The sequence below is a fragment of the Salvelinus alpinus genome, chromosome 2 (genome assembly GCF_045679555.1).
Source record: "Salvelinus alpinus chromosome 2, SLU_Salpinus.1, whole genome shotgun sequence".
Taxonomy (NCBI): domain Eukaryota; kingdom Metazoa; phylum Chordata; class Actinopteri; order Salmoniformes; family Salmonidae; genus Salvelinus; species Salvelinus alpinus.
Window position 1 is genome coordinate 91,255,507 of NC_092087.1, and position 19,850 is coordinate 91,275,356.

The 19,850-nt window shown below is 48.6% G+C and overlaps 2 protein-coding genes across 3 annotated transcripts in view; both read right to left on the minus strand.

The window, feature by feature from the left end:
* Positions 1 to 225: 225 nt before the first annotated feature.
* On the minus strand, positions 226 to 10,180 carry LOC139568220 (sterile alpha motif domain-containing protein 1-like). Of its 2 annotated transcripts, none has more exons than XM_071389966.1 (6): positions 8,688 to 10,180; positions 6,842 to 7,171; positions 6,315 to 6,375; positions 6,130 to 6,238; positions 5,657 to 5,771; positions 226 to 976 (listed from the first exon to the last, which is right to left on the minus strand). In XM_071389966.1, exons 1-6 carry the CDS (start codon positions 10,158 to 10,160, stop codon positions 836 to 838), a joined length of 2,229 nt encoding a protein of 742 aa, XP_071246067.1. In that variant the 5' UTR covers positions 10,161 to 10,180; the 3' UTR covers positions 226 to 835. The 2 variants fall into 2 exon arrangements, with proteins under 2 accessions (XP_071246067.1, XP_071246068.1); XM_071389967.1 differs by having other exon boundaries at positions 6,130 to 6,235; positions 8,688 to 10,177.
* A 6,061-nt stretch (positions 10,181 to 16,241) lies between these two features.
* The window catches only part of LOC139568221 (cAMP-dependent protein kinase catalytic subunit alpha-like), a 37,989-nt gene continuing 34,380 nt past the window's right edge, over positions 16,242 to 19,850 (minus strand). Inside the window, exon 10 of the mRNA XM_071389968.1 lies at positions 16,242 to 16,389. Within this exon, the coding sequence (XP_071246069.1) occupies positions 16,264 to 16,389 (126 nt within the window). The 3' untranslated portion in view covers positions 16,242 to 16,263. The remainder of the gene's footprint in view (positions 16,390 to 19,850) is intronic.

The following is a 19,850-nucleotide window of genomic DNA, read 5'->3' on the forward strand; positions in this document are numbered from 1 at the left end:
ATAAACACATGCCAGACCAAAGCCTGTTAAACACATTCAATAGCAACAGGGGGACATCTCTTCTTCTCTTCTCTTTCCCCATTTCTTCTTCGTCTCTGTTTGGTGGTCAGTCCGTCAAAACATCATCAGGTATAAAATCCAAGGATTCTCTATTCCATTGTCTTCTCTCCCCCCCTCTCCCTCTCTCTGTGTGTTCTCTCCCCCCCCCCCCTCTCTCTGTGTGTTCTCTCCCCCCCCTCTCTCTCTGTGTGTTCTCTCCCAAAGAGTTGAGTCCAGGAGAGGAGGATGTGAGAGGAGAGCTGGATGAAGGAGGAGAGGAGAGTTGAGTCCAGGAGAGGAGGATGTGAGAGGAGATCTGGATGAAGGAGGAGAGGGGAGTTGAGTCCAGGAGAGGGGGATGTGAGAGGAGAGCTGGATGAAGGAGGAGAGGGGAGTTGAGTCCAGGAGAGGGGGATGTGAGAGGAGAGCTGGATGAAGGAGGAGAGGAGAGTTGAGTCCAGGAGAGGGGGGTGTGAGAGGGGAGCTGGATGAAGGAGGAGAGGAGAGTTGAGTCCAGGAGAGGGGGGTGTGAGAGGGGAGCTGGATGAAGGAGGAGAAGAGAGTTGAGTCCAGGAGAGGGGGATGTGAGAGGAGAGCTGGATGAAGGAGGAGAGGAGAGTTGAGTCCAGGAGAGGGGGATGTGAGAGGAGAGCTGGATGAAGGAGGAGAGGAGAGTTGAGTCCGGGAGAGGGTTGGTCAGTTTAGAGTTCAGGGGTCAGGGTTTAGGGATTGGAATGTTCCATAGTTAAAGCTGAGAGAGGAGGAGTGTGTGTGTGTGTGTCTCCAGGTAAAGTCATCAGTCGTCCTCTTCAAAGTGTGTTCTCTGCAGAACCTTCACATGGCGCTCATAGATCTTCAGGGCGGGGCCTAGCCTGATTGACAGGCCTGTCAGGACATCGTTACGCTGCATCAGGAGGAGGGACTTCCCATCTATCTCCTGATTGGGTGGAGAGAGAGATACAGAATATATTTAGTTACAAAGTTATAATATAGTAGGTACACAGAGTAGTTACATAGTAAGTAGTTCTAGATAAGACACATAGTAGTTACCCAATACAGTAACGACACAGTAACGACACAGTAACGACACAGTAACTACACAGTACCGACACAGTAACTACACAGTACCGACACAGTACCGACACAGTAACGACACAGTAACTACAGCTATGTCGCACTGCTAAAGGGTTGTCAGGTGTGATAGCTGTATCTCTGATGCTCCCTGGTGATCTGAAGGCTAATGCCTGTTCTGGACACCCTGCTTTCTGTCTCCTCTCACCTGAGTCCTGAAGGCCTGTTCTGGACACCTGCTGTCTGTCTCATCTCACCTGAGTCCTGAAGGCTAAGGCCTGTTCTGGACACCCTGCTGTCTGTCTCCTCTCACCTGAGTCCTGAAGGCTAAGGCCTGTTCTGGAAACCCTGCTGTCTGTCTCATCTCACCTGAGTCCTGAAGGCTAAGGCCTGTTCTGGAAACCCTGCTGTCTGTCTCATCTCACCTGAGTCCTGAAGGCTAAGGCCTGTTCTGGAAACCCTGCTGTCTGTCTCATCTCACCTGAGTCCTGAAGGCCTGTTCTGGACACCCTGCTGTCTGTCTCATCTCACCTGAGTCCTGAAGGCCTGTTCTGGAAACCCTGCTGTCTGTCTCATCTCACCTGTGTCCTGAAGGCCTGTTCTGGACACCCTGCTGTCTGTCTCATCTCGCCGGAGTCCTGAAGGCTAAGGCCTGTTCTGGAAACCCTGCTGTCTGTCTCCTCTCACCTGAGTCCTGAAGGCCTGTTCTGGACACCTGCTGTCTGTCTCATCTCACCTGAGTCCTGAAGGCTAAGGCCTGTTCTGGACACCCTGCTGTCTGTCTCCTCTCACCTGAGTCCTGAAGGCTAAGGCCTGTTCTGGAAACCCTGCTGTCTGTCTCATCTCACCTGAGTCCTGAAGGCTAGGGCCTGTTCTGGAAACCCTGCTGTCTGTCTCATCTCACCTGAGTCCTGAAGGCTAAGGCCTGTTCTGGAAACCCTGCTGTCTGTCTCATCTCACCTGAGTCCTGAAGGCCTGTTCTGGACACCCTGCTGTCTGTCTCATCTCACCTGAGTCCTGAAGGCCTGTTCTGGAAACCCTGCTGTCTGTCTCATCTCACCTGTGTCCTGAAGGCCTGTTCTGGACACCCTGCTGTCTGTCTCATCTCGCCTGAGTCCTGAAGGCTAAGGCCTGTTCTGGACACCCTGCTGTCTGTCTCATCTCACCTGTGTCCTGAAGGCCTGTTCTGGACACCCTGCTTTCTGTCTCATCTCACCTGTGTCCTGAAGGCCTGTTCTGGACACCCTGCTGTCTGTCTCATCTCACCTGAGTCCTGAAGGCTAAGGCCTGTTCTGGACACCCTGCTTTCTGTCTCATCTCACCTGAGTCCTGAAGGCTAAGGCCTATTCTGGACACCCTGCTTTCTGTCTCATCTCACCTGAGTCCTGAAGGCTAAGGCCTATTCTGGACACCCTGCTTTCTGTCTCATCTCACCTGAGTCCTGAAGGCTAAGGCCTGTTCTGGACACCCTGCTTTCTGTCTCATCTCACCTGAGTCCTGAAGGCTAAGGCCTGTTCTGGACACCCTGCTTTCTGTCTCATCTCACCTGAGTCCTGAAGGCTAAGGCCTGTTCTGGACACCCTGCTGTCTGTCTCATCTCACCTGAGTCTTGAAAGCTAAGGCCTGTTATGGACACCCTGCTGCCTGTCTCATCTCACCTGAGTCCTGAAGGCTAAGGCCTGTTCTGGACACCCTGCTGTCTGTCTCATCTCACCTGCGTCCTGAAGGTCTGTTCTGGAAACCCTGCTGTCTGTCTCATCTCACCTGAGTCCTGAAGGCCTGTTATGGACACCCTGCTGCCTGTCTCATTTCACCTGTGTCCTGAAGGCCTGTTCTGGAAACCCTGCTGTCTGTCTCATCTCACCTGAGTCCTGAAGGCCTGTTCTGGAAACCCTGCTGTCTGTCTCATCTCACCTGAGTCCTGAAGGCTAAGGCCTGTTCTGGACACCCTGCTTTCTGTCTCATCTCACCTGAGTCCTGAAGGCTAAGGCCTGTTCTGGACACCCTGCTGTCTGTCTCATCTCACCTGAGTCTTGAAAGCTAAGGCCTGTTATGGACACCCTGCTGCCTGTCTCATCTCACCTGAGTCCTGAAGGCTAAGGCCTGTTTTGGACACACTGCTGTCTGTCTCATCTCACCTGAGTCCTGAAGGTCTGTTCTGGAAACCCTGCTGTCTGTCTCATCTCACCTGAGTCCTGAAGGCCTGTTATGGACACCCTGCTGCCTGTCTCATTTCACCTGTGTCCTGAAGGCCTGTTCTGGAAACCCTGCTGTCTGTCTCATCTCACCTGAGTCCTGAAGGCCTGTTCTGGAAACCCTGCTGTCTGTCTCATCTCACCTGAGTCCTGAAGGCCTGTTCTGGACACCCTGCTGTCTGTCTCATCTCACCTGAGTCCTGAAGGCTAAGGCCTGTTCTGGAAACCCTGCTGTCTGTCTCATCTCACCTGTGTCCTGAAGGCCTGTTCTGGAAACCCTGCTGTCTGTCTCATCTCACCTGAGTCCTGAAGGCCTGTTCTGGACACCCTGCTGTCTGTCTCATTTCACCTGTGTCCTGAAGGCTAAGGCCTGTTCTGGAAACCCTGATGTCTGTCTCATTTCACCTGTGTCCTGAAGGCTAAGGCCTGTTCTGGAAACCCTGATGTCTGTCTCATCTCACCTGAGTCCTGAAGGCTAAGGCCTGTTCTGGAAACCCTGCTGTCTGTCTCATCTCACCTGAGTCCTGAAGGTCTGTTCTGGAAACCCTGCTGTCTGTCTCATCTCACCTGTGTCCTGAAGGCCTGTTCTGGACACCCTGCTGTCTGTCTCATCTCACCTGAGTCCTGAAGGCTAAGGCCTGTTCTGGAAACCCTGCTGTCTGTCTCATCTCACCTGAGTCCTGAAGGCTAAGGCCTGTTCTGGAAACCCTGCTGTCTGTGTCATCTCACCTGAGTCCTGAAGGCCTGTTCTGGACACCCTGCTATCTGTCTCATCTCACCTGAGTCCTGAAGGCCTGTTATGGACACCCTGCTGTCTGTCTCATCTCACCTGAGTCCTGAAGGCCTGTTCTGGACACCCTGCTGTCTGTCTCATCTCACCTGAGTCCTGAAGGCTAAGATCTGTTCTGGAAACCCTGCTGTCTGTCTCATCTCACCTGAGTCCTGAACGCTAAGGCCTGTTCTGGAAACCCTGCTGTCTGTCTCATCTCACCTGAGTCCTGAAGGCCTGTTATGGACACCCTGCTGCCTGTCTCATCTCACCTGTGTCCTGAAGGCCTGTTCTGGAAACCGTGCTGTCTGTCTCATCTCACCTGTGTCCTGAAGGCCTGTTCTGGACACCCTGCTGTTTGTCTCATCTCACCTGAGTCCTGAAGGCGAAGGCCTGTTCTGGAAACCCTGCTGTCTGTCTCATCTCACCTGAGTCCTGAAGGCTAAGGCCTGTTCTGGAAACCCTGCTGTCTGTCTCATCTCACCTGAGTCCTGAAGGCCTGTTCTGGACACCCTGCTATCTGTCTCATCTCACCTGAGTCCTGAAGGCCTGTTATGGACACCCTGCTGTCTGTCTCATCTCACCTGAGTCCTGAAGGCCTGTTCTGGACACCCTGCTGTCTGTCTCATCTCACCTGAGTCCTGAAGGCTAAGATCTGTTCTGGAAACCCTGCTGTCTGTCTCATCTCACCTGAGTCCTGAACGCTAAGGCCTGTTCTGGAAACCCTGCTGTCTGTCTCATCTCACCTGAGTCCTGAAGGCCTGTTATGGACACCCTGCTGCCTGTCTCATCTCACCTGTGTCCTGAAGGCCTGTTCTGGAAACCGTGCTGTCTGTCTCATCTCACCTGTGTCCTGAAGGCCTGTTCTGGACACCCTGCTGTTTGTCTCATCTCACCTGAGTCCTGAAGGCGAAGGCCTGTTCTGGAAACCCTGCTGTCTGTCTCATCTCACCTGAGTCCTGAAGGCTAAGGCCTGTTCTGGAAACCCTGCTGTCTGTCTCATCTCACCTGAGTCCTGAAGGCCTGTTATGGACACCCTGCTGCCTGTCTCATCTCACCTGTGTCCTGAAGGCCTGTTCTGGAAACCCTGCTGTCTGTCTCATCTCACCTGAGTCCTGAAGGCCTGTTATGGACACCCTGCTGTCTGTCTCATCTCACCTGAGTCCTGAAGGCCTGTTCTGGACACCCTGCTGTCTGTCTCATCTCACCTGAGTCCTGAAGGCTAAGATCTGTTCTGGAAACCCTGCTGTCTGTCTCATCTCACCTGAGTCCTGAAGGCTAAGGCCTGTTCTGGAAACCCTGCTGTCTGTCTCATCTCACCTGAGTCCTGAAGGCCTGTTATGGACACCCTGCTGCCTGTCTCATCTCACCTGTGTCCTGAAGGCCTGTTCTGGAAACCCTGCTGTCTGTCTCATCTCACCTGAGTCCTGAAGGCCTGTTCTGGACACCCTGCTGTCTGTCTCATCTCACCTGAGTCCTGAAGGCTAAGGCCTGTTCTGGAAACCCTGCTGTCTGTCTCATCTCACCTGAGTCCTGAAGGCTAAGGCCTGTTATGGACACCCTGCTGCCTGTCTCATCTCACCTGAGTCCTGAAGGCTAAGGCCTGTTCTGGAAACCCTGCTGACGTGAAATAACTGACCACGTCAGACACTGTCCAGTTGACTGGGTTTAGACTGCCCAGCTCAGACTTCACAAACCTAGAAAAAGAGGGGGGGGGGAGATAGGGGGGTAAAGAGAGTGAGAGGAGAGAATTTAAGTGTTTGCAACTTGTAACTGTCATTTAGTTAAAAGGACGAGACTATACTTTCATGTTTTATACACACTCTCTTACCTCCGTCCCTCCCTCCTTCATCCCATACACTCATCTGCTCCTCCCTCATCCCTCTTTCCTCCAGCTCACTCAGACTTCCTCATTTACTCCTCTCTCATTCATGTGAAATATATTGACTCTCCTTGCTTCATTCATCCCCTCTGTCTCTCATCTGCTCCTCCCTTCTCTCTCTCCTCCTACCTCCTTTTCTCTCTCTCTCTCTCGCTCTCTGAGGTGATACTCACACTCCTCCGTTCATCCCTCTCTCCTCTGCCAGACCAGAGTCTCTGGGTGAGGCGGTGGGGGTGAGGAGACAGGAGGACACACCCACCTCTGTCTTATAGGCCGAACCTGCTGGAAAAGAGGAGAGTGGTTAGCACAGCACACACATGCACTCCCACACACTCAGGCGTTGTAAAGCAGAACTCACAGTTGTGGTTGTGGACAGAGGAAGTGTGGCTCTCTCGCTCTGACTGTACCACATTCTGATCCTGAGAGAGAGAGAGAGAGAGAGAGAGAGAGAGAGAGAGAGAGAGAGAGAGAGAGAGACAGAGAGACAGAGAGACAGAGAGACAGAGAGACAGAGAGAGAGAGAGAGAGAGAGAGAGAGAGAGAGATTTGCACATCATTACAACACTGTATATAGACATAATTTGACATTTGAAATGTCTTTATTCTTTTGGAACTTTTGTGATTGTAATGTTTACTGTTAATTTTTTATTGTTTATTTCACTTTTGTTTATTATCTATTTCACTTGCTTTGGCAATGTTAACATATGTTTCCTATCCCAATAAAGCCCTTGAATTGAGAGAGACAGACAGAGACAGACAGAGACAGACAGAGAAAGAGATTTTCCCCCAGGAAATTACTCAATATGAAAAAGAGAAACCAAAAGTAAGAAACAGACAAACAGAGACAAATACATAGATAGAGAGATGTGAAGGGGAAGCCTATACCTGTGTGGTTGTGTGTATCTGGTCTGGAGAGACAGTATTGGTTGTGTGTATCTGGTCTGGAGAGACAGTATTGGTTGTGTGTTCTGGTTGTTTGTCCTCCTGCTTCACCCCCGCCTGTCCCTCAGAACCTCCAGCGATGTCATCACCATTCCTGGGTTCCGTTTCCATGGGAACCGGGGCAGGGCAAGTCACCCCCTTAGAACCCTCCTCACCCCCTGAGGCTTGGGTGTCACTCTGCCCCCCATCCTCAGCATCCCCTGTTCCCTTCTCCTCTTCATCCTCCTCCTCCTCTCCACTCTCTGTCTCCATTGGCTCCTCCTCTTTCACCTCCTGGGAAGACAGAGGAGGAGGGGGGGGGGGTTCAGAGAGAGAGACAGAGAGACAGAGAGGGGTGGTTCAGAGAGAGGGGGGGTTCAGAGAGAGAGACAGAGAGAGAGGGGTGGGGGGGTTCAGAGAGAGAAAGAATTCAGTTGCAGGTTTTACAGTTTCAGCATAGTATGAAATATCAGAGTTAACAGAGAGGAATATGTGACATACAGTCAGACATTTCTTTATTTTCAGGAAACAGGCTATATAACTAGGTAGCCAACAGTCGCTCACTCGTTTAATGTATAGTAGCGAAATAGGCTGCATCATACTTTGGCGTGCGCGTGTTTGTTGCTCTCTCCCTCCCTACATTACTGCGACCTCTTTTGTCCACTGCTTCATTAGAGAGCGGCAGCGCAGCTCGAGTTAAGCGCAGGCGGCGCGTCCTTTGTAATGGCCCAGGCAGCGACCGGCTGCACCGACAGCGCTGCACCCGCCACAACAGTCCCGTGTTCGGCTTAAATACACGCACTGCCCGCTCGGTTTTACAATCAATATAACCTTTCATGAGAGAATCAGTGAGTCTGGCTTGGTGACTGGGTGTGCATATGGTTACAGTTACATCACCGAGAGAGAGCGAGAGGGAGAGAGAGAGAGAGAGCGTGCGTTTGTTCGGTTAGAAAAAGGTAGCCGCCTAGGAAGGGCGTAATGAGGAACGAAACATGAGAGATAGAGGCGGGGATTGAGGGAGAGAGAAAAGAACGGAACTAAGAAGATTATAACGGGGGGGGGGGAAACACAAGCTGCTGCGATGTGAATAAAGGCTTGGCGCAGACAGACTTTCCGACGTGGAAAGTCTGCTTTCATTTTCTCAAACTATTCCACCGAATTAACCGCGTAACGCCCCCGTCCGTCCGTCTGTCTGCATAATTTACAGCCAGCTAGACACAGTCTATGATATAGGGACGGTAGCCTATAGCCGAACTTTCACCGCGCCAAACACAGAGAAACCACGACAGCATATTCTGGTCGCCCTCTCTCGACGTGCTCCTGTGTGTGCGGTGAATCTGGAACAAGAGACGCGAACAGACGAGAGCGCACTGTTGAAAGCCCGCACCTTTTGTGCTGCCTGGATGGCAGTGGAGCCCTGTAGGAAACAGCGAGCAGGCAGCGAGACACAGTTGCGTGTCGAGGACAAGAATCAGGATGTCTGTTCTGCGGGCGCTCTGGTTGACGTTACCATTGGCTACCGTTCACACAAAACACACCAGACCCAGAAACGTCATTTTAAACCCAAGATTAATTTAGGGCCAAATGATAGATTTGCCTTCAGAATAGTTTTACATGTGATTTAGCTTAGTTAGGCTGAATGAGAGAGAAACAGGGATTCCATCCAGGGAGAAAAGAGAAAGACGTCTGTCTGCGTTGTTTTGATATATTGATCATTAATTCATAAGCAGACAGGGTGTAGTGAGTCTATTCTGCTCTCCCTCTCTCTGTGTAGTCTAGGCTATAGGACGTGTTGGAAATATTAAGTTACCTTTTTCCCAATGTGCTTATCCTGCAGTGCGCTCTTAAGCAGTCTGTTAGCGGGGCCGGTTGGCTTCGCGGGGGCTGCCTCCACTCCCCTCACCGGGAGAGTGATGTTCCCACACCGGGTCCTCCGCAGCCGACCTCTCGCCACCTCTCTCTCCAGAACCACCTTGACCCTGTTGCGGGTCAGCTTACCCTCAGATGAGAGGCCGTCTTGGCTGGTCAGGTAGCCCAGGATCTCCTTCAGTCCCAGGGGCTTGTGGCCCCCGCGGGTCTCCCCTCTTAACGCGGAGGCTCGGTTCTGCTCGGCTAGTCTGCGGACGGAGGCGATCAGTCTTTCGCCCAAATCCGAGCTGGTCTGCCCGCTGCCCCCGACCCACGGGTTCCCCTCACATCGGCCGGCCCGGAGTTTGGGTTTGACAAGTGGGGATGCTGGCTGAAGCTGTTTCGGCCGCATGAGGTGGCTGTTGCTGCTGGAACATGAACTGGCGCTTCCCTGGCAAATTTTATGTTCCGTTTCAGCAGCAACACCAACGCAGCTACTGCTGCCCTCCTGCCCCGCCGTCTCCACCCCCCCTGCGCCACCACAGACCCCCTTTGCTTTGCTCGGAGCGCCGCTCCCATCTTGGCCCGGTTTTGTTTCGTGGTTGCCGGCCAAAGGGCTGCTGCCACCCCCCTCCTGCCCTCCTCCTCCTCCTCTTTCTCCTAATCTCTTGTCTTTTGACGCACTTGCTTTCCCACTGCAGCCTCTCCCGGCAGCACAGCCCGTTTCAGCACAGCCCGTTTCGCCACAACCCGGGCAACAGCCAGGGCCGTTTCCGCTATTCAGTGGAAAAAGCTTTTGTTTTTTCTCGGAGGTGAGACCCGGAGTTTCGGGCCGGGGGTCTGGGTACTCACTCGGCTCGGAGACAGAATCCTCCTCTCGGTCCCGGCTCTCCACCTCCTCTAGGTCGGTAAAGCTGTGCGCGCTGTCCCCGTTGTTGTTCAAACTGGAGTGTATGGCTTTCTCTCCCTCCACCTCGCTACCGCCGCCGTTATCCGGCGTGAAGTCACTCTTCTTTCGACTCTTTCTCTGCACCTTCGCCGCATTCCTGTAGGATATGGAGCCCTTGTAGCTAACTTTGAGCACTGTTTGCTCTTGGATCAGTTTCTCCAGTTCCTCCCGGGTTCTGTCTGGATCCGAGCCGTGTCTTCTCCGGACCATACGACATATTCTCTCAAGGTCCGGTCGGGCTTTCCGTGAGCGTAGAGAGTCGATGGTCTCGAGGATCCAGTCCCGGTACTTGGATTCGGACATTTTTGTTGTTGTTTTCCCAGCGGTTGAGTTTGGGTTTGGCCGAGTGCGTCTTTTCTCTCTTGTTGTTTCTGAAGTGACGCTGTAAAACGCTCTCCTATACCGACCCAGTGCGAGCAGAGAGCGAGCCCGGCAGAGCGGAGAATGAAGAACGGAAGCCTCGATGTGCGCCTGCGTTGGCCACATTGTGCGCTTAAGGTGGACTGACGAAGATTGCGTCCCCTTCAGTTCACCCACAGCAGACATACGCGGACGGTAGCTTATTTAAGGTAGCGTTTTTTTCGTTTTTTTTGCGCATCTCAAGCAGATCGCTCTTTGTTCACATTCCCGCTGCTTTTGGGAACCGTGAACACGCTTTTATTGGTTGTAATACATACACAGATTTGGAAATTGTATTATTTAGTATTTCTGCATATGAACACGTCTTCGGCGGGTCTCTCCAGAGTCCAGACTAAAGATCCAACAGTTGGCTGGATGACTGCATTAGGAGACTGCTGCATTCTCTCACCTCAAGGCTAAACTGTCTTACAGGAAAAGCGTCTCATAGGCCTATACAGAGTCCGTTGGTCTCTAATTAAATATAAAAGATGGATTGAATAGGTATACAGGTGTGTGTGTCCCCGTGGTTTTCAGACCTCTCCTCAGGGAGCCCCAGCCAGTCTGATCTATTCTACAGTTAGGCACCAAGGTGAACTAGTTCAGGGATACAACAAAGTGGTCAAATGTCTGGGCGTTTATCTGGTACACTGAACCCACAACGAGCGGGATGGGAAAAACTGGGCTACACCACGCAAACAAAACAGCACACACAATCTCTTGTGTTGGTCATTTTAAGTAAAACTTTATTGTACTGATACTCAAGTTGCAAAATATTACACTTTGTGTTTTATAGTTTTGTTTTTCATGTGGTGGTATTAGATAGTGTCTTTAAACACCTCCCTTCGCAGTGCTGAGGATCAGATAGGGCTGCTGCGGTCCAGAACTTTCCCCAAATTCTCAGTTTTTACACAAATCCTGGTGGAAGGAGTCCCGGATTTCCTGCTCATTCCCTCATATTTACAGGAATCTTCCAACCAGGATTTATGGAAAACCAGGGACTTTAGAATTGTGCAACCCCAGTCATATGGTTTAAAAAGACTATAGGCCTTATGTATTTTCCTAGAAAGTGCAACAGTATGTATATAGTATATATATATATATATATATATACACCAGCATTGTGCCTGTCCACGGCTGAGAGGAGGATGACCTGGAAATACATTGAGGAGACTGTGATGGAGGAGATAAACAGCTGTCCACGGTTACGTCCCAAATGGAACACTGTGCCCTACTTAGTGCACTACTCTCTACCAGAGAACCCTATAGGGTCTGGGTCAAAAGTAGTGCACTACTCTTGACCAGAGAGCTCTATAGGGTCTGGGTCAAAAGTAGTGCACTACTCTTTACCAGAGAGCTCTATAGGTCTGGGTCAAAAGTAGTGCACTACTCTTGACCAGAGAGCTCTATAGGGTCTGGGTCAAAAGTAGTGCACTACTCTTGACCAGAGAGCTCTATAGGGTCTGGGTCAAAAGTAGTGCACTACTCTTGACCAGAGAGCTCTATAGGTCTGGGTCAAAAGTAGTGCACTAAGTAGGGAATATGGTGTCATTTGGGACGTGCCCTATGATATTAGGCGACGGTACACAACATTAAAGAGTAGAAGAGAATATGGAATTGTATTTACATTTACATTTAAGTCATTTAGCAGACGCTCTTATCCAGAGCGACTTACAAATTGTATTCAAAGGAGAAGAGTGTTAAGACAATGTAATAATAATAATAATAATAATAATAATGATAATATAATGGTATTTTCAATCCTGGACAACAGAGTTAGAGAATGTAATTACACTTTCTAATACAAGATGTCAAATGAGTTCTGATGTGTTTAACGTGAGAATGAGTAAACTACTGGGCCGGATTTGAGAAAAGGAATGCAGGTCATTCAGAAGGCAGAACATGAACTGGTTCCACAACGCTCAGTTGATACGAGCATCACGGCACTAGAGGTTCAACTCCCGCCGGGCACAACCAGACAACAGAACACCTGACCGTGGCTTTGGATAGAGGTTCAACTCCCGCCGGGCACAACCAGACAACAGAACACCTGACCGTGGCTTTGGATAGAGGTTCAACTCCCGCCGGGCACAACCAGACAACAGAACACCTGACCGTGGCTTTGGATAGAAGCATCTGCTATGTGGCTTATTATTATTATTATTCATCTGAACGGAACTCGTGTCAAGACAGAAGTGTACAGTTGAGTGTATGTATTAACACAAGGACAAGGTAGGAGAGGGGGAGGGTGGGGTGTGTAGACTATATGGGGGAGGTGAGTGCAGAGTATTGTGTGTTTGTCACAAATGGCACCCTATTCCCTTTAGAGTGCACTACCTTTGACCAGAACCCATAGGGGTCTGGGGTGTGTAGAACCCATAGGGGTCTGGGGTGTGTAGAACCCATAGGGGTCTGGGGTGTGTAGAACCCATAGGGGTCTGGGGTGTGTAGAACCCATAGGGGTCTGGGGTGTGTAGAACCTGGTCTGGTGAAAAGTAGTGCACTATATAGGGAACAGGGGGCCATTCAGAACACATCCCAGTATGTGTGGAGCAATATGCTAGCCTAGTACATAGGAGACAGTTGTTACAGAGACAGGTATCTGTCCCAATATGCTAGCCTAGTACATAGGAGACAGTTGTTAGAGACAGGTATCTGTCCCAATATGCTAGCCTAGTACATATGAGACAGTTGTTACAGAGACAGGTATCTGTCCCAATATGCTAGCCTAGTACATAGGAGACAGTTGTTAGAGACAGGTATCTGTCCCAATATGCTAGCCTAGTACATATGAGACAGTTGTTACAGAGACAGGTATCTGTCCCAATATGCTAGCCTAGTACATAGGAGACAGTTGTTAGAGAGACAGGTATCTGTCCCAATATGCTAGCCTAGTACATAGGAGACAGTTGTTAGAGAGACAGGTATCTGTCCCAATATGGTAGTTAGGAGACAGTTGTTACAGAGACAGGTATCTGTCCCAATATGCTAGCCTAGTACATAGGAGACAGTTGTTACAGAGACAGGTATCTGTCCCAATATGCTAGCCTAGTACATAGGAGACAGTTGTTACAGAGACAGGTATCTGTCCCAATATGCTAGCCTAGTACATAGGAGACAGTTGTTACAGAGACAGGTATCTGTCCCAATATGCTAGCCTAGTACATGGGAGACAGTTGTTACAGAGACAGGTATCTGTCCCAATATGGTAGTTAGGAGACAGTTGTTACAGAGACAGGTATCTGTCCCAATATGGTAGCCTAGTACATAGGAGACAGTTGTTACAGAGACAGGTATCTGTCCCAATATGCTAGCCTAGTACATAGGAGACAGTTGTTACAGAGACAGGTATCTGTCCCAATATGCTAGCCTAGTACATAGGAGACAGTTGTTACAGAGACAGGTATCTGTCCCAATATGCTAGCCTAGTACATAGGAGACAGTTGTTAGAGAGACAGGTATCTGTCCCAATATGGTAGTTAGGAGACAGTTGTTACAGAGACAGGTATCTGTCCCAATATGGTAGCCTAGTACATAGGAGACAGTTGTTACAGAGACAGGTATCTGTCCCAATATGCTAGCCTAGTACATAGGAGACAGTTGTTACAGAGACAGGTATCTGTCCCAATATGCTAGCCTAGTACATAGGAGACAGTTGTTACAGAGACAGGTATCTGTCCCAATATGCTAGCCTAGTACATAGGAGACAGTTGTTAGAGAGACATGTATCTGTCCCAATATGCTAGCCTAGTACATAGGAGACAGTTGTTACAGAGACAGGTATCTGTCCCAATATGCTAGCCTAGTACATAGGAGACAGTTGTTACAGAGACAGGTATCTGTCCCAATATGCTAGCCTAGTACATAGGAGACAGTTGTTAGAGAGACAGGTATCTGTCCCAATATGCTAGCCTAGTACATAGGAGACAGTTGTTACAGAGACAGGTATCTGTCCCAATATGCTAGCCTAGTACATAGGAGACAGTTGTTACAGAGACAGGTATCTGTCCCAATATGCTAGCCTAGTACATAGGAGACAGTTGTTAGAGACAGGTATCTGTCCCAATATGCTAGCCTAGTACATAGGATACAGTTGCTAGAGAGACAGGTATCTGTCCCAATATGCTAGCCTAGTACATAGGAGACAGTTGTTACAGAGACAGGTATCTGTCCCAATATGCTAGCCTAGTACATAGGAGACAGTTGTTACAGAGACAGGTATCTGTCCCAATATGGTAGCCTAGTACATAGGAGACAGTTGTTAGAGACAGGTATCTGTCCCAATATGGTAGTTAGGAGACAGTTATTACAGAGAATCGCCCTGTCCCAATATGGTAGTTAGGAGACAGTTGTTACAGAGAATGGCCCTGTCCCAATATGGTACTTAGGAGACAGTTGTTACAGAGACAGGTATCTGTCCCAATATGGTAGATAGGAGACAGTTGTTACAGAGAATGGTGCCTGTCCCAATATGGTAGTTAGGAGACAGTTGTTACAGAGACAGGTATCTGTCCCAATATGGTAGTTAGGAGACAGTTGTTACAGAGACAGGTATCTGTCCCAATATGGTAGTTAGGAGACAGTTGTTACAGAGACAGGTATCTGTCCCAATATGGTAGTTAGGAGACAGTTGTTACAGAGAATGGTGCCTGTCCCAATATGGTAGTTAGGAGACAGTTGTTACAGAGACAGGTATCTGTCCCAATATGGTAGTTAGGAGACAGTTGTTACAGAGACAGGTATCTGTCCCAATATGGTAGTTAGGAGACAGTTGTTACAGAGAATGGTGCCTGTCCCAATATGGTACCTAGGAGACAGTTGTTACAGAGACAGGTATCTGTCCCAATATGGTAGTTAGGAGACAGTTGTTACAGAGACAGGTATCTGTCCCAATATGGTAGTTAGGAGACAGTTGTTACAGAGACAGGTATCTGTCCCAATATGGTAGTTAGGAGACAGTTGTTACAGAGAATGGTGCCTGTCCCAATATGGTACCTAGGAGACAGTTGTTACAGAGACAGGTATCTGTCCCAATATGGTAGTTAGGAGACAGTTGTTACAGAGACATGTATCTGTCCCAATATGGTAGTTAGGAGACAGTTGTTACAGAGAATGGTGCCTGTCCCAATATGGTAGTTAGGAGACAGTTGTTACAGAGACAGGTATCTGTCCCAATATGGTAGTTAGGAGACAGTTGTTACAGAGAATGGTGCCTGTCCCAATATGGTAGTTAGGAGACAGTTGTTACAGAGACAGGTATCTGTCCCAATATGGTAGTTAGGAGACAGTTGTTACAGAGACAGGTATCTGTCCCAATATGGTAGTTAGGAGACAGTTGTTACAGAGACAGGTATCTGTCCCAATATGGTAGTTAGGAGACAGTTGTTACAGAGACAGGTATCTGTCCCAATATGGTAGTTAGGAGACAGTTGTTACAGAGACAGGTATCTGTCCCAATATGGTAGTTAGGAGACAGTTGTTACAGATACAGGTATCTGTCCCAATATGGTAGTTAGGAGACAGTTGTTACAGAGACAGGTATCTGTCCCAATATGGTAGCTAGGAGACAGTTGTTATAGAGACAGGTGCCTGTCCCAATATGGTAGTTAGGAGACAGTTGTTACAGAGAATGGCCCTGTCCCAATATGGTAGCTAGGAGACAGTTGTTACAGAGACAGGTATCTGTCCCAATATGGTAGCTAGGAGACAGTTGTTATAGAGACAGGTCCCACTCCAACACTCCATAAAGGATGAAACATATAAAGAGACTAAATAATAAATAAATAACAGTAGAAAAAACACATATGGGACAGAAAAGGCAACACTGCTGGTTTACTCTCCTCTCTCTTCTTCTCTCCGTATCTTCCTCTCCCTCTCTTCTTCCCTCCCTCTCGTAGCTGGTGCTTGTGATTCAACAGGAGACAGTACTCCAGTTTACCTTCCCTCTCTCCCTCCTTCCCTCTCTTCTTCCGCCGCCCTCTCTCTCTCCTTCCTTTTCCCTCTCCCACTCCTTCCTTCCCTCTCCTTCTCTCCCTCCCTTCTTCCTTCTCCCTCTCTCTCCCTCCCTTCTTCCTTCTCCCTCTCTCTCCTTCTCTCCCTCCCTTCTTCCTTCTCCCTCTCTCCTTCCTTCTCCCTCTCTCTCCCTCCTTCCTTCTCTATCTTCTTCCTTCAATCCCTCTCTCTCTGGTTGGGTCTAGAAGTCAGTGAACTCCTTGGCACATTGTTCACTGATGGAGACTCTGATCTCCTCCTCTTCGTACTCCTCAAAGTTGCTGGTGTCACCTGGGCCTTTGAACTTAGGAACGAACGGGGCCTCCACCTACACACACACACGCGCACACACACACACACACACACACACACACACAGAGGATGAGGAAAAATACATAAATATTGAAAAATATATCAAACAATAATTTTAGCCTTTTACTAAACCAGATTCCCGTATAATTATCATATTCAAACATATCAATACATTTGTTTACATTACATTAATTTAGCAGACGCTCTTATCCAGAGCGACTTACAGAAGAAATGAGGGTTAAGTGCCTTGCTCAAAGGGGCTTTCTGGAAAACCTGGCATCTTGAGAAAGTTACCTGGAAGTGTACTGTACCCTACATGTCAGTTAGACCTCTCACGTTTCTCTGGTATACTGTACCCTACATGTCAGTTAGACCCCTCACCTTTACCTGGTATACTGTACCCTACATGTCAGTTAGACCCCTCACCTGTATCTGGTATACTGTACCCTACATGTCAGTTAGACCCCTCACCTCTCACCTTTATCTGGTATACTGTACCCTACATGTCAGTTAGACCCCTCACCTTTATCTGGTATACTGTACCCTACATGTCAGTTAGACCCCTCACCTTTATCTGGTATACTGTACCCTACATGTCAGTTAGACCCCACCCCTCACCTTTATCTGGTATACTGTACCCTACATGTCAGTTAGACCCCTCACCTTTATCTGGTATACTGTACCCTACATGTCAGTTAGACCCCACCCCTCACCTTTATCTGGTATACTGTACCCTACATGTCAGTTAGGCCCCACCCCTCACCTTTATCTGGTATACTGTACCCTACATGTCAGTTAGACCTCTCACCTTTATCTGGTATACTGTACCCTACATGTCAGTTAACCCTCTCACCTTTATCTGGTATACTGTACCCTACATGTCAGTTAACCCTCTCACCTTTATCTGGTATACTGTACCCTACATGTCAGTTAGACCTCTCACCTTTATCTGGTATACTGTACCCTACATGTCAGTTAGACCCCTCACCTTTATCTGGTATACTGTACCCTACATGTCAGTTAGACCCCTCACCTTTATCTGGTATACTGTACCCTACATGTCAGTTAGACCCCTCACCTTTATCTGGTATACTGTACCCTACATGTCAGTTAACCCTCTCACCTTTATCTGGTATACTGTACCCTACATGTCAGTTAGACCCCTCACCTTTATCTGGTATACTGTACCCTACATGTCAGTTAGACCTCTCACCATTATCTGGTATACTGTACCCTACATGTCAGTTAGACCCCTCACCTTTATCTGGTATACTGTACCCTACATGTCAGTTAGACCCCTCACCTTTATCTGGTATACTGTACCCTACATGTCAGTTAGACCCCTCACCTTTATCTGGTATACTGTACCCTACATGTCAGTTAGACTCCTCACCTTTATCTGGTATACTGTACCCTACATGTCAGTTAGACCCCTCACCTTTATCTGGTATACTGTACCCTACATGTCAGTTAGACCCCTCACCTTTATCTGGTATACTGTACCCTACATGTCAGTTAGACCCCTCCCCTCACCTTTATCTGGTATACTGTACCCTACATGTCAGTTAGACCCCTCACCTCTCACCTTTATCTGGTATACTGTACCCTACATGTCAGTTAGACCTCTCACCTTTATCTGGTATACTGTACCCTACATGTCAGTTAGACCTCTCACCTTTATCTGGTATACTGTACCCTACATGTCAGTTAGACCCCTCACCTTTATCTGGTATACTGTACCCTACATGTCAGTTAGACCTCTCACCTTTATCTGGTATACTGTACCCTACATGTCAGTTAGACCCCTCACCTTTATCTGGTATACTGTACCCTACATGTCAGTTAGGCCCCTCACCTTTATCTGGTATACTGTACCCTACATGTCAGTTAGACCCCTTACCTTTACCTGGTATACTGTACACTACATGTCAGTTAGGCCCCACCCCTCACCTTTATCTGGTATACTGTACCCTACATGTCAGTTAGACCCCTCACCTTTATCTGGTATACTGTACCCTACATGTCAGTTAGACCCCTCACCTTTATCTGGTATACTGTACCCTACATGTCAGTTAGACCCCACCCCTCACCTTTATCTGGTATACTGTACCCTACATGTCAGTTAGACCCCTCACCTTTATCTGGTATACTGTACCCTACATGTCAGTTAGGCCCCACCCCTCACCTTTATCTGGTATACTGTACCCTACATGTCAGTTAGACCCCTCACCTTTATCTGGTGTACTGTACCCTACATGTCAGTTAGACTTCTCACCTTTATCTGGTATACTGTACCCTACATGTCAGTTAGACCTCTCACCTTTATCTGGTATACTGTACCCTACATGTCAGTTAGACCCCTCACCTTTATCTGGTATACTGTACCCTACATGTCAGTTAGACCCCTCACCTTTATCTGGTATACTGTACCCTACATGTCAGTTAGACCCCTCACCTTTATCTGGTATACTGTACCCTACATGTCAGTTAGACCTCTCACCTTTATCTGGTATACTGTACCCTACATGTCAGTTAGACCCCTCACCTTTATCTGGTATACTGTACCCTACATGTCAGTTAGACCCCTCACCTTTATCTGGTATACTGTACCCTACATGTCAGTTAGACCTCTCACCTTTATCTGGTATACTGTACCCTACATGTCAGTTAGACCCCTCACCTTTATCTGGTATACTGTACCCTACATGTCAGTTAGACCCCTCACCTTTATCTGGTATACTGTACCCTACATGTCAGTTAGACCCCTCACCTTTATCTGGTATACTGTACCCTACATGTCAGTTAGACCCCACCCCTCACCTTTATCTGGTATACTGTACCCTACATGTCAGTTAGACCCCTCACCTTTATCTGGTATACTGTACCCTACATGTCAGTTAGACCCCACCCCTCACCTTTATCTGGTATACTGTACCCTACATGTCAGTTAGACCCCTCACCTTTATCTGTTATACTGTACCCTACATGTCAGTTAGACCTCTCACCTTTATCTGGTATACTGTACCCTACATGTCAGTTAGACCCCTCACCTGTATCTGGTATACTGTACCCTACATGTCAGTTAGACCCCTCACCTTTATCTGGTATACTGTACCCTACATGTCAGTTAACCCCTCACCTTTATCTGTTATACTGTACCCTACATGTCAGTTAGACCCCTCACCTCTCACCTTTATCTGGTATACTGTACCCTACATGTCAGTTAGACCCCTCACCTTTATCTGTTATACTGTACCCTACATGTCAGTTAGACCCCTCACCTTTATCTGGTATACTGTACCCTACATGTCAGTTAGACTCCTCACCTTTACCTGGTATACTGTACCCTACATGTCAGTTAGACATCTCACCTTTATCTGGTATACTGTACCCTACATGTCAGTTAGACCTCTCACCTTTATCTGGTATACTGTACCCTACATGTCAGTTAGACCCCTCACCTTTATCTGGTATACT